The sequence below is a fragment of the Canis lupus genome, chromosome 17 (genome assembly GCF_011100685.1).
Source record: "Canis lupus familiaris isolate Mischka breed German Shepherd chromosome 17, alternate assembly UU_Cfam_GSD_1.0, whole genome shotgun sequence".
Lineage (NCBI taxonomy): Eukaryota > Metazoa > Chordata > Mammalia > Carnivora > Canidae > Canis > Canis lupus.
This window is the reverse complement of record NC_049238.1, coordinates 34,448,210-34,462,106: the sequence shown is the minus strand read 5'-3', so window position 1 is coordinate 34,462,106 and position 13,897 is coordinate 34,448,210. Positions and strand designations below refer to the sequence as shown.

The 13,897-nt window shown below is 38.0% G+C and overlaps 1 protein-coding gene across 3 annotated transcripts in view; it reads right to left on the bottom strand.

The window, feature by feature from the left end:
- The window catches only part of MTA3 (metastasis associated 1 family member 3), a 174,042-nt gene that overhangs the window by 14,811 nt on the left and 145,334 nt on the right, over positions 1-13,897 (bottom strand). For 2 of the 3 annotated variants that reach the window (XR_005372374.1, XM_038561356.1), the window contains exons 14-16: positions 13,627-13,849; positions 5,428-5,514; positions 2,555-2,701 (exon numbers count right to left, since the gene is read on the bottom strand). Coding sequence is in view for 2 of the 3 variants with exons in the window: in XM_038561356.1 (XP_038417284.1) it covers positions 2,555-2,701; positions 5,428-5,514; positions 13,627-13,849 (457 nt within the window). In the remaining variant the exon portion in view is untranslated. Of the gene's footprint in view, positions 1-2,554; positions 2,702-5,427; positions 5,515-13,496; positions 13,850-13,897 lie in introns of those variants that run through there. The other variant, XM_038561357.1, reaches the window with a different exon arrangement.

Genomic DNA, 13,897 nt, shown 5'->3' with positions numbered 1-13,897 from the left:
AGATGTTGCTGGGACTGGGATCCTGCAAACATACCTCTCCTCTGCCATCCGGGTCCCTGATGCACCAGCAGGGGGTGCTAGAGGGAGCAAGCAAAGCAGGAGGCCGGAGAAGGCACTTGTCACCACCTGTGTCCTGGTCCAGTCAGCCTCATGGCACCTGAGGTTTGTTCAGTTCCCGCTTTCCCTCATGCTCCCAGAACCAGCCTCGTCACACCTGAGAGAACCCAGTACCAGCAGAACAGTGCCTTCCCTCAGGGGCCTCAGTTCTCACTCTGTGGACCTCCTTGAGCCTCCAGCAAAAGGAAGAACCCCATCTTCTTTCTTTTGCTCTCCCAACCTTAGGGATGGCAGCTGCTTCCTGTGCCCCCCATTGTGTTCCTGCTCACCTATTCTGTCCTCCAATACCTGTCATATTGACTTCTTACATTAAATTTGCTAAAATAACTTAGGCACTTTCTCCTTTACTGACTCATACAGCGTATTTGAGAGACAACTTTTATAACCGTGGTTAAGGGAGCAAACTCTATAATCAGCCACACCCTGAATGGGAATCCCAGTCCATTTATACTTGATAACTTTGGAAAATTTAATTTTCCTCTCTAGGTCTTATTTTTTCTCAATCATTCATTTATTCAATTAACATTTATTAAACACCTACTAAGTTCCAGGGAGTAGAAATACAATATGCTAGGCAGTAGGAATACAATGTTATGCAAAGCAGTTAAATTCCTTGACCTTCTAAAACCTTCTGTCCTGTGAATCAAATGAGATAACACAGGCAAGGTACATGTTATCCATACCAAGCTGCAAGAGCAAACCAAAGACAAAAGGGTTTGAAAAAAAAAAAAAAAAAAAGGTGTTTCAACAGCTAAGTCTCATCAGAAGATGAGATGGGTGTCTTTTCCTCAACAAGGTTGAAGGTCTCTCTTAACGTAACCCTAGGGATTCACTGTATGCCCTGTCCATTTCACCTGTTCACAGCAGAGAAGCAATCACCTTGCTGTAACAATCTCCAGAGGAAAATGGGACAAATAGCCCCAGAGAGGGAACACTATAAGGTGGAATTTTTTATAAATTCTAAGGAAACCAGTACCTATGATAAAAGGAAAGAGCAATGCGAGAGCTAGGATTGGGGCCCAGAGTGACTGGGACCATAGGATACAAGTGGAAAAAGATAGCAGAGAGCTGCTTTTCCACCTGTAGTCACCATAAGAGTCTTCTTACCATGAAGTGTATATTGTACTTATATGTGTATATGTATGAACCAGAACTTAATTTCTGCTTCCTGCAGAAGGACTAAACACACCTATAGAGGCCATGGAGGTGATAACATGGAAAAGGAAGATTCCTGAATTCCACTTAAGTCTGAATCTAAAAGCCTCAGGCCGTAGGCAAGGAAAGAAAGAAATCCAATTTCCACATTTTGACACAATTCGTCCTTAGTCTTCTGCTGTCTAGATAGTGGGTGTATTGTGGCAAGGATGGCCAATGTCCTTGTTAGCAAATAATTATTTCTGCAAAACTACTGTGTAGCTAAATTCCTGAAAGCTGTATCTATAACATACCGATATCCTATAAATGCAAACTAATCTCCTCAGTCTCAATTTTTTATTCATTTTGATATCACTACAACCATGAAAAGTCATACTAAAGGAAACCAACCATGGGAAACTATTACTAGAAGGTCTATTTCACATCCTTGCTCTAGGGCCTCATTATAACTAATTTACTGTCACTGAAGGAATTTAGAGGTCCCGGAGACATGGAAAGCCTGGAGAGAGTTTCACTCGTAAATAAATGCCAACATTTAAACCATCAAGACAGCTTCAAATTCTAGGACTATTGAAATGGACAATATATACTGCTGGGATGATTTATTATGTTTGTGTTTGTAGTCCGAATGGGAAGATAATTCAATTCCACCTGAGGAGTCATTCTGTGGCCAAACCCCAAGGGAGGTACTTTGGATAAGAGGTGATATTTCTTAGCTTTTCCATTTCAAACAAATTATTATTTCTGTATTGAAGACGTCACCCAGGCAATTCCCTTCATGACTTGTAGCACTCTTGAGCAATTAAAAAAATTTTATAAGGTGAAAGAAGTAGCTGACAAGTGCCAAATCCAAAATGAACCACAGAACACCCAAGAACCCCCAGAGATCACAGTTGCCTCTGACTTAAGGTGAAATCAACACTTCTGCTCAAGAAAATGTAAAGGAGCAGTGAGCATGCATCCCAGCAAGAACATTATCACCCACCAGAGTCAACCTGATAAATACAGACTTCCTCTCCAAACAAGCATCCTCACAGGGAATGTGAACAAAAGGGTCCCTTCTGAGGAGATAGAGAAATATCACTCAGCTAAATGTCTTCACTGTGGCACACAGCAGCCTTCCCTCTTACCCCTTTACCACACATTCAGTTTAATTAGAGGGTAGGTAGACGAACCCATTTGCAACACATCTTGGATTTGGCAGAGGATATGCTTAGAGCAGACAAGGGCAGAGAGGCCCTGGCCTATGAGCTCAGCCCCCAGAATTCCTGGGCTTACATACCATCCAGGCCATTGTGATGACTGTAGTTCCTTTTCCCCAAAATGCTCAGAGATGTGTGATTCGGGGTGGTTAGCATCCGCTTGGTAGTGGGGGTTTGCAGGCTTGGTGTAGATCGAATTACATTAGGTTTCTTCGAAGGATGGATCTCTGGCAGGGGGAGAAAAGGTTTCTCAACTCAGGACATGGTAATAAAAATCTCTGTGTGCACTTACATCGCCTAATAGGCACACATCTTACTTCTTAATGAGGTGAGAGTCCGTTCCTTACGAGCCAGTCTGTTTTCCCAAGGACTTGCATAATGAATCAGCTTCAAGTGCTGTTACCATGGCTTTACTTATCAAAAGTGAGCTTGCTTCTCCCTCTGCTAGCTGGAGCTCTGAGCTTCATGTTGGGAGTACAAGCAACAACAACAAAACAACAAAAACACCACTTCCACTTCAGAAGATCACTTAAGCACAGATATACTAAGGGAATTAGGCAACTAACTCTTCAAAGTTTTAGAAATTTAAAGGTTATCTGGAGAAATGGCCTCAGAGAAAGCTAACTCTATGCTCTATCAAACCAGAAACGCAGCATGCAGCATGTCTAGGGTGTGAGAGATTTCTGGAAAACAGGATTCCTTCTCTGACTCTACAAGGAGAGTACAGGACCAAGGTTAATTACTACTAGTCCAGAATATCTTGATATAGATGAAACATGCCACCAAACTCCAAATTCTAGACTCAAGATGTAGTAGAAGAAAAGCTTTGATGGAGGGTATATCACAAAACTGTGATGTGCATGTGGGATATGTGTGTTTACATGAAGTATGTTGTTGTCAGTCATATAGCCCAGAATTACTTGTACTTTTTTGGATAAAGCAGACGGACAGAAATTACAGTCTGTAGGAATTGGACTTAAGGATCTCAGTCTGTTACTCTTACTGGGCAATGTCTTTTCCAAAATTAAACCTGCTCTCTGATTCTAAACCACTCTCTCTTCTCAGGGAGGGCCAGGCAATCAGCCTTATTTATCGAAATTTAAGAAAGGCTGTTAGGATTGTTAGAATTACTATATCTTGGTCTGGTCAAAATTCTACCCTTATCAAAATTTAGGAATGGATCAAGTGCTAACCAACATATAGTGCTGATTTTTTTTTTTTTTTTTCCAACACGGCACTGAAACTTTGTTAACCCCATTTTTCATTACAGCCTCCACACTATTCATCCAAACCAGACCACCCACCTTTGGACTCACTGAAGCCTTTGTGCATCAAATTCTTTAGGCCTCATAAAGGGAAAAATATTCTTTTTTCCTGTTTTTCTATTTAAATACTACTTATTGTTCAAGGTTGAGATCAAACACTGCTTTCTCCACGTAGGCTGCCCTAAATCTCATCAGAAATAACTATTCCTTCTTCCAAGTGTCCAATGAATATTACCTGTAATTCTTTCATAGGAGCTAATCCTTTGCTTAATTGTCCTTACCTGTGTGCTTTCCCCACTAGAATAAAACTTTTGAGGACAAAGTCTTACTCATCTTGATGTTCCCCCAAATCACTATGTTTACTATGTCTTATACATAGTAAACACTCAGAAATATGTGAGGTAGAGGTGTGGTTCAGCTAGTAAGTAAAGCATAGCTTTGGGCCTCCCAGGTAGGTACAGAGACCAATTTGCCCGCAGGAGGAACACAAAATTACCCACAGAAAGACTGGCTAATATGTAATGTTATATTCTATTTCTTATGATCAGAGACTTGTCCATGCATGGAGGGAAGGGGCTTCTAGGATTAGGCTCTTCAAGGGAATAGATAGCAAAATTCAAGGACTTGGTCACCATGACCTAGGTCCTGCCTATGATGATGAGGTGATATTCTCGGGACTACTGAAACAACTCTTCAGGCTCTGAGAAATAAAACAAGAAATAAAGTGACCAAGTAAAATCAAAGAGGGAGCTATGAGCTTCTGACTTTTGGATGCTCTGATGAGGAGTAGATAATATACCAATTTAAGGCTACACTTTGACTTTTAAGTGTTTCTAGAGTCTGAACGCTTCATAACTGTACATCTTTCTGACAGAGCAATAAGCTTCAATGCAACTTTGAGTACACCTTTCACTCTGAGAAAATGAAAATGCAAGGATATTAGAAGCACTAAAAACATGCTATTATAGTTTCTAGGGATATTAGGAACCATTTTAGAAATAATTATTTTGTAAATTAACTTAAAACTTTGCAAAACAGAACAAAACAAAAAGGGTTATTACCTATTGATTTTTAAAAATACTATTTCTTAATTGTGATATTTCAACACAAATATGGAGCCAACATCTTTGACTAGTTCTAAGTTAAATAACATGGTAAAAATCAGAAAGCAATACAAATGCTTCCCTTTCAAAGTAACTTTAATTGGTACATCAAACCTATAAATATTTTTTTAAAGGTAGGTTAGAGCCAGTTTGATCTCATTAAAAAAAATAAGCCAAGTGGAAGGATCTAAATTGAAACATTAAGAATATTCATCCTCAAAAAAAAAAAAAAAAGAATATTCATCCTCTAATAATTTAGTGATTCTTTCCTCTTTTTGCTTAGTTTCTATTTATATCCACAAATGTTATATTTTTATTTAATGATTTTTTTTGGAAAAAGTAAACATATCCATAACTCTGTATACATGTTGTGTGTATATGTTTTGTAATAACAAATAAAAGCTTTTGGAAAAAAAACCCAAAAGCTTCTGAAACAAAATAAATGGACTATACATGTGAAAGTATCCAATTTCAGCTACTTGAAAGGCTTGGATTTAGTTTAGGTATGACAATTTAGAATAGCCAAATACTTATAAGGTACAGAAATTGTTTTTTGAAATTTTCCTTCTGTAAGAAAATACCCACCTAAATACCCAATGATACATGCCAAAGGTTTCCTAGTGCTTTTGCTTTTCAGTGGACTTCCAGATAGTTCGGCATGTCTGTCTGCATCTGAGGAGAGAAGGAAACATGGAGACAACCAATGAGGCTGATTTCTCTACCTATTCTATACACACTGCAGAAAAAAAGGTGCCAGTGGAAGACAGTGCAAAATATCCACCAGATTCCTGCATAATTTCCTGTAGGGTTGGAGGAAACTGTTTCTAGCTCTGGTTCCAAATTACTGAATGAAGGATGTACCTGGAGAACACTCACTTAAAGCCTCATCTGAGTGCTGCTAACACACGTCTTACACGTATGTGCTTTCTTTCTGTGTGACCCCATTTGAAAAAGTGGAAGTATGCTTCCTTTCTAGGCATGGCATTATTTCCTCAAAGTAGAAAAAATGTCCATGCAGGATGAGGTGAAAACAGACCTAATTTAAGATTAATCTGGCATAGAACACAAAAATGACAAAGCTGACAAAGGCAACACACTTGGCCACCCCTGACCTAGAGGAAGTAAGTCTCCACTGAGAAGTCTTAATCTATCTTGATTAAACTCAATTCCATTAAATGAGAGCCTCACAGGGCTAAAAATGGGTCATTGGTTTTATTGCTAGTTTTCCATCTTTCACACCCTACTATGATGTCAGCAGTGCTGAGTTTTAAGAGGTTGCCTGTACAGACAGGGTGCCTCATCTGTTAGAACAGGAAGATACTGTGGGAATGGTTATTAGTGTTCATTTATCAAGCTCACCTCATACCCTACTATATGAGACACTTTGGACAGAGAAAAATAAAGCATACAACACACACTCTCTCTGCATTTTAATTAGCTGCCATTAGGATGGGTGAATAGATGTGGAACAAGGCTGCTTTCACACTGAGAAGCTAAGTTACAAAAACAGAGTTTGAGGGGACCACACACAAAAAATATTGAACTGTTTTTTAAATTTGCATAAAATTTAACAGAGTAGTTTTAACAGATATTATTTTGCTACGCGTATGCCTTTTTCCCCACCTTCCAATACTTGACAAAAATGTCCTAAAGGCTTTCTATGGCTGAGACCACATTTCTAGGCACACAGGAAATTTCCTTTGACATCCACAGGACTTCTCTGCATTATCAGTGTCAAAATGTACAATTCACTGTGGAACTGCAAATCATTTAAAATTAAAAATTAACTTTTTCATAAGCTCTTGCCCTCTCTTTCACCAAGCAAACTATTTTACTATTAAACAGAAAGAGAAAAAAAAAATAAAAATAAAAAATAAACAGAAAGAGGTGGGGAAATAGCATTTTAAAAATCTAAAATAAACAAAGCACATACTGCAGAGAGTCTCTGATAATAGGAATTTGAATATGTATCCCAAGCACTGGCTAGTTATTAGACAACCATGGATGATTATAAATGATCTGATTTCTTTTCCTCCTTACTCAGCTGATTTCCTTTGGGGGAAAATTTATTGATATATGAAGTTTTTCACCTGTTGTTGAATAGCAATGAAGATAAAGGACTAAGTATACTAAGCATATTTTGGAGGAGTAATCTAAATAAACATTAAAAAGCAACACAAAGCTTGCAGAGATCAAATCACTGTGAGTGAATACTAGAGACTTCCGTCCTCATATTACTAAGTTCACCTAAAATTCAAGTTCTACTTGGGATGCTGATAAGAAAAAATTTTATCCTATTAGTGAAAGAAAGCTTGAATGAATCAGCTCATCCGTACCAGAACATTTCCTCAATGTTCTGGACAATGGCAACCATTACTAGTAATAAGATTAACTTCACACTTTATTCCAGTTGATAAGGCCCAAAGGAAACTATCATTGTGGACTCTCATAGGACTATTGCCTGTACAAGAATCAACAAAATGAACAGCCTATCAAAGGGGCCACCAACACAATACCTAAAGATGTTTCATCTTAAAACTACACTAAACCGCTTTTGAATTTTCATCAAATCAGTAGCATTAATTATGTGATGTTCCAGGTACAATTTAAAGAGCACCTGAGTGGGAGATAAAAGCTCTTTATGAGCATCGTTAATCCGCATTACACTTTAAAGTAGCTGGTAGCAAGAATTAGTAGTCTCCGCTATGAGGAAATTAGGACAGAAAGTGCTAAGCCTACTAGTCACTGTTTCATATGAATATTCAACCTATTCAATGACATACACTGGATACACATGGGAAAAATACCTTCTGCCCTGGGGGAATGATCATAGACATAGGATTATCAGGTCCACACTTGAGTTGGTTAAACAGAATCTTGGTCTGCACTCAAGAACAGGCCAGTGGTGCCTCTTGTCAGTTAGTCCTGGTTCTTAAATTATTCACCTGACTCTATTTAAACAGAGACAATTCACTAGTATGCATTAGATGTGCACAGATAAGGCAAGCAACCTGAGAGATGCCACAGAACACATAAGGAATCAAAATCTGCCCAGAAAGAGTGAGAACGTGTGCATCTCACCCAAGTCAGTTGACTGCACACAGGCGCACTTCTTTGGCTTCCTAGAGTACAACTCCTTGAGGTAAACCTGGAAAAACACTGTTTCTTTTATTGCAACTCACAGCCATTTTCCTAAAGTGTTTTGGAAATATGTGTATGTGGGAATAAAACAGAAAAACTGCAAAAAGTACACACTGAATTAAAATTCACAAAAACATTCACACGGGCTTCCAAGATTGCTGTCAAAATAGAACCATCCGTACAATTTTCTTATAGGAATTGCAAAGACATTTCTAAAGAAGACACAAAACCCAGGTGCCGTAAAAAAAAAAAAAAAAAAAAAAAAAAATCACAGGAGCGCTTGAGTGGCTCAGTCGGTTAAGCATCCGACTCTTGGTTTCAGCTCAGGTCATGATCTCAGGGTCCTGGGATCCAGCCCTGTGTTGGGTTCCATGCTCAGCAGGGAGTCTCCTTGAGATTCTCTCTCCCTCTCTCTAAAATAAACAAATCTTTCAAAAAACTGACAAATTCAACTATGTTTTAAAAAAATCTGCTTGACAAATACATCATAAAGTCAAAGGCAAAATAGGGGAAATATTTGCACCATGTATCACACAGATCAAAAGCTAATTTCCTTAAAATATTAAAAGTTCTCAGAAGTAAGACTTCTAATAGAAAACAGGCCAGGGACAAAAACAGCTGACAGAAAGGGAAAAACAAATTGTTTTCAAATATATGCAAAGATTTCTATCTCATTCAAAACGAGAAATGCAAACTAGTATAACTTATATGTTACCTGTCAACTAGTCAAGGTTTCAAAGATGGTAACACTGCTGCCAAGGTTCTAGAGAAACAGGCATTCTCTGGACGTTGTGGACGGGAGCACAAATTGAGGTTTTCATTTTCTTTTTTTTTAAATTGTGGTTTTCTAAAGGTAATAGGTAATGACTATTAAATTTCCAAATGCATGTTCCTTGACTCAGATGCTTTACTTTTAGTGGTCTGTCCTGTGACCTACCCACACATTTCACACATCGTAAGAAAGGCTATCTGTACAAGGATATTTGTTGCAATATTACTTATAATAGGAAAGATTGGAAATAACCAAAAAAAATCTGTTTAATCTGTACAAAACAGATTATTATGCAGCTGATAAGAAAAGGTGGTAGCTCTTAATGTACTGGTATGGAATGGCCTCCAAAATGTTAAGAAAGCAAGTGGCAGACAAATGTGGACATTAACATCTGAATTAAAACGAAAAAAATACACCCACCTAGACTGCTACACACACACAGAATATCTCTGGATTCTTTAGACACAATGACAATGGTTACCTCTGAAGATGATACAAATGGGAATGGCAATAAGATTTGTAACCACTTTTGTATCTTTAGAAAAATTTAAAGTATCCTTTCAAAAATGAATTATTAAAAAATATCCAAAATACCAAAACAAACCAAAACTGTTCTCACCTAATATTACAACTTAAAATTTCATACAACTTTATACAATTATTATAGTTAACTTTTGCTGAGAAATCTCTAGAAAAACTATTTTAAGGCTTCTGAATGCAGGCCCTTGGGATACTTGCAAAACTGAATTAGCATCTTCAAACAGAAAAAAGTGGCTCCAGGTGCCTCTTGAGGAACTTCATTCTAGGGAATGGTGGTCATTCAAATCTGATGTTATCAACTGAGAAACCACCGAGTCACCCATGCAAGCTACAAAGGTGGCAGGTCAGTCACTTGAATCCACTTCTCCAAGTACTTTAGCTTCATCTATGAAATGCTGCTAATATACCACTTCTACTTCACCTCAGTTTCTGAGGATTCTGAATCTCAAATAGTAACCCTTTGCTCATCAGGTGTTGGGTAATCTTACAGGTGTTTGAAAAAGTCATCAGGTAGCTCAGTGGTCATGTCTGACGGCAATAACAAAGGAAGAACAGCATTATCACACCGTGGCTTTTTTACTTGAGGGCAGAGGTGTCAAGAAAAAGAGACGTGCTGTCTGAAACTTGACCACCCATGCTGTTGGTCTGCAAACTTTGTCAAGGACACAATACCTTTCTTTCTGCAATGTTTTGGTTATTGGTTTATCAATCCATGTTTTTAATATGCACTACCTACGTGATAGAACTGGCTCGGCATTGTACTAATGTTAGTAATTTTTGTTGTGGATTTATATATTTACATATAAAGGCCTATTATTAAAGCAAGTAGACATTTGGGGAACTTTGGTTTTAAAAAATCACCATATATGTATCTTAAATACATATATTTAAATACATATTTTTAAAACACATTGGTCATACTATATACTTAAGTTTTTTAAATTATTTTTTAAAATAGGAAATGTATTCTCATAACTCAAAATCTTAAGTTTAAAACCAGGTGGAGGGGGATCCCTGGGTGGCTCAGCGCTTCGGCGCCTGCCCTTTGGCCCAGGGCACGATCCTGGAGTCCCAGGATCGAGTCCCGCGTCGGGCTCCCAGCATGGAGCCTGCTTCTCCCTCTGCCTGTGTCTCTGCCTCTCTCTCTCTCTATCATGAATGGATAAATAAAATCTTAAAAAAAATAAAAACAGGTGGAAGTCTCCTTCCCATCCCTTTGCTTTAGCCTTCCAGTTTCCCTTCCCATAGACATTATTAGTTCTATTTTCTCTGTAATACTTTATGGATATACAAAGATTCCCCCTTTTCACTCTACTGTTTCAATACCATTTTCTTAATGAAAATAAAATAAAATAAAGGTCAGAGAGTGCTGTTGTAACAAACCCCAAAATATGTCCTCTGAAAGGATCGACTTCTAAGCCAAGCCCTCATAGTCACCATTATGCTCTGCACCATCTGAGACTTTTATCTCCTTAGTTCTTCCCCTTGCTCTCAGGCAGTCTGTCACCCCATGAGCTCTGGTTAGCACACTGGTTGTGATGGTGCTGCCAATGCCAGAAGTCATGGAAGGGGTCAGTTTCTATAGTGCTTAGAACTCCCAAGTTCACAGGGAAAACTATTTACCTTTCTGAATATTATGAAGAATTATTCTAAAATGCATCAATTAAAGCTCTTGATCCATCAGTTTCTTTGGAATTACAGACTTTCATCTGATCTGAAATTACATTCATACTGCATCATAGGGATAAACTTTTTTGAGGGATGGGGGTCACCACTGCCCTTGAGAAACCAAGGAAAGCTTACAAAAAAAAATACACCTATACATTCCCACTGGACCATAGACATGGTTGCCTACAGACATCAAGTTATTAACAACTCATCTTCTCCATAACAAGCCAAGATCAAGGGATCTGATGAAGAGATTGTAACAAAGTACATATAAGAAGGGAGATGATGTAAGAATCAATTAGATGCTAGAAGAGTTCATTAGTTGCTTATCTGGAAAAAAAAAACAGACAAACCAGTAGATGGTTGCTGAAACTTTGTAATTTTTTTTTTAAGATTTTATTTATTTATTCATGAGAGACACAGAGAGAGAGGCAGAGACACAGGCAGAGGGAGAAGCAGGCTCCATGCAGGGAGCCCGACATGGGACTCAATTCCGGTCTCCAGGATCATGCCCTGGGCTGAAGGTGGTGCTAAACCGCTGAGCCACCGGGCTGCCCTGAAACTTTGTTTGTTTTGAAACTTTGTAATTTTAAATTTTGAGGTAAAATTATTTTGAGAATTTGATTCTAGGGACGCCTGGGTGGCTCAGTGGTAGAGCGTTTGCCTTTGGCCCAGGGCGTGATCCTGGAGTCCCGGGATCAAGTCCTACATTGGGCTCCCTGCATGGAGCTTACTTCTCTCTCTGCCTGTCTCTCTCATGAATATATATATATATATATATATAAAATCTTAAAAAAAAAAAAAAGAAATTGATTCTATTATGTAACTTGACCAAAGAAGCGAAATGCAAAGTAAAATATGCTTCTTGAATCTTACAACAAATGAGTCTTTTTATTATCATAGCTATATGTTTATAGAAATAAAACACATGTAATTTAACTTTGACCTCCCTTGCTTATTTTTAGCAGCATGACCTTTCAATTGAGGAATAATACATAAAATGGTAACATAAAAATATACTTCATTGAAGAATAATAAAAATAAAGGCAATTTGCATATTAACTGAGAAACTAACAGAAGAGCTATGGGAAACAGAAGCTTCCTCAGCTGCCAATTTAGTTGGTGATGATTTTTTTTCCATTCATAGGAACAAAGATGATATTGGATCCTGGCCAATTTCAATGGAAGAATTTCTTTCATTCTCTTTCTCATGTGTTTTATTATCCTGTTTAGTTAATAAACTATATAAATGTGTTTTAAATTGGCTAAGCAGTTTAGATGAATGCAAATATTTTCCAGTTCCTTAAAATGGTTAAGAAAATGATAAGAGCATAAATCCATGAACTCAGAAGCGTTAGCATGAAATAATCAGTATCAGCCTAAGTTCCAAATACACATGAATCTAATGGAGTCCCTCCTCCGTGAGACTCAGAAAGTACTGCCATTTTGCACTCTCTCTCTACAAAGCACTTTTCTTCTCCTTATAAAGCTTTTACCTGTAAGTTGTAAAGCCTTTCAAGCCGTTTTGCTGAAATTATCTTTAGGAACAAAAAGTTTTCAATCATCACTCCTTATAGAGATACCCTTCTTAAATCAAAATGGAACATCTCATAACGCAAAATTTCTTTTCTCACAAAGAAAAAACATCTACTAAATGTCTATAAGATTTCCTCTCTGTTAAGCCAGACAGCAAGTTTTCTCCTTTAGGGGAGAAAGTTGCATGGCTCTAACATGGCAGTCAGGGATGTGACTAAACGTAGCAAGACTAGAATCAGAGCTGGCACACAAAGTATGGACACATTTTAGGGGTACATGGTAATAACAGAACAACCCACAATTCACTGATACATATGACCTTTGTTCTAACAACAACAAAAAAATGAAACATAAGCCAAGACTGAACATGTTGAAAATGAGAGTAATAATTATGTATATGTTATGCGGTAATATATGTATGATAATGAAATGGAAACCAAATTAGACAAATAGAAAGAATGCTCAACCATAAATTTGGTCATTAGCCTGTAAGAACTAAATATGTATTTTCAGAAAATTCACCCAAAGACACTAAAATCCATTTATAATTTGCTCCATTTTCCAGTTACTGTAGTGTTTGTTATGAAGCACTCTGAATTTCCATAATATTGTAGAATTATAAAAGGTTCATGGGAAAATGAGAGGTTTACAAAGACATGCAATTTCTAATTAGTGTAAATTGGCAAATTTTATTCAAACCTAATGAAGGCACGTAAGAGCAGATTGAATGTCTCATCTATGGGGCTTCACTGTGACACCATCCTTAGGGGTTACATCTCGGCATGACCTTACAGGTGAAAGTGCCTTCCCATAAGGGTTCTCGGGCAGTCCCATCACAAGACCTCTCTGAATAAGGGCGCCTCCCACCAATTCTCTGCTGAGTACTATGCTCTCTGCAGAGGGGCTGCAGAGGTTCCAGTGTTTCCTTTTCAGGTTGGCATGATACAAATGGCAGCAGACAAAAACAATGTTAAAAAAAATAAACCAAATAAAAGGCTGTACACAAGAACTTATGTTTATTGCAAACAAAAACGAAACAAAACAAAAAAAAAAACAAAAAAGAGAGGGAAGGAGAGAAAATGGTCAGAAGCACAACACATAAGGTTAAGAATTTAAAAGCATCTTACATTCTGCCCTAATGGCAGCATAATTAATAGGAACAAACGGCCGTCTTGCTGCCTGCCGCAGCCGGAGGGTATTTTTGCAGACCTGACGAGCAAATTTTGTGAAATATGTAGTGTGGAGGAAGAAAGCTTGGCGGGTCTTCACTGCAGACTTTGGGCTCCCAGTGTTTCGGACTGGCATCCCCTGCATGGCCTGGCGAGACATGTGACTCCTAACACGGGGGTCCTGCAAAATCAGATACCAACAGACATGTAAAGAAAAGAATGCTATTTG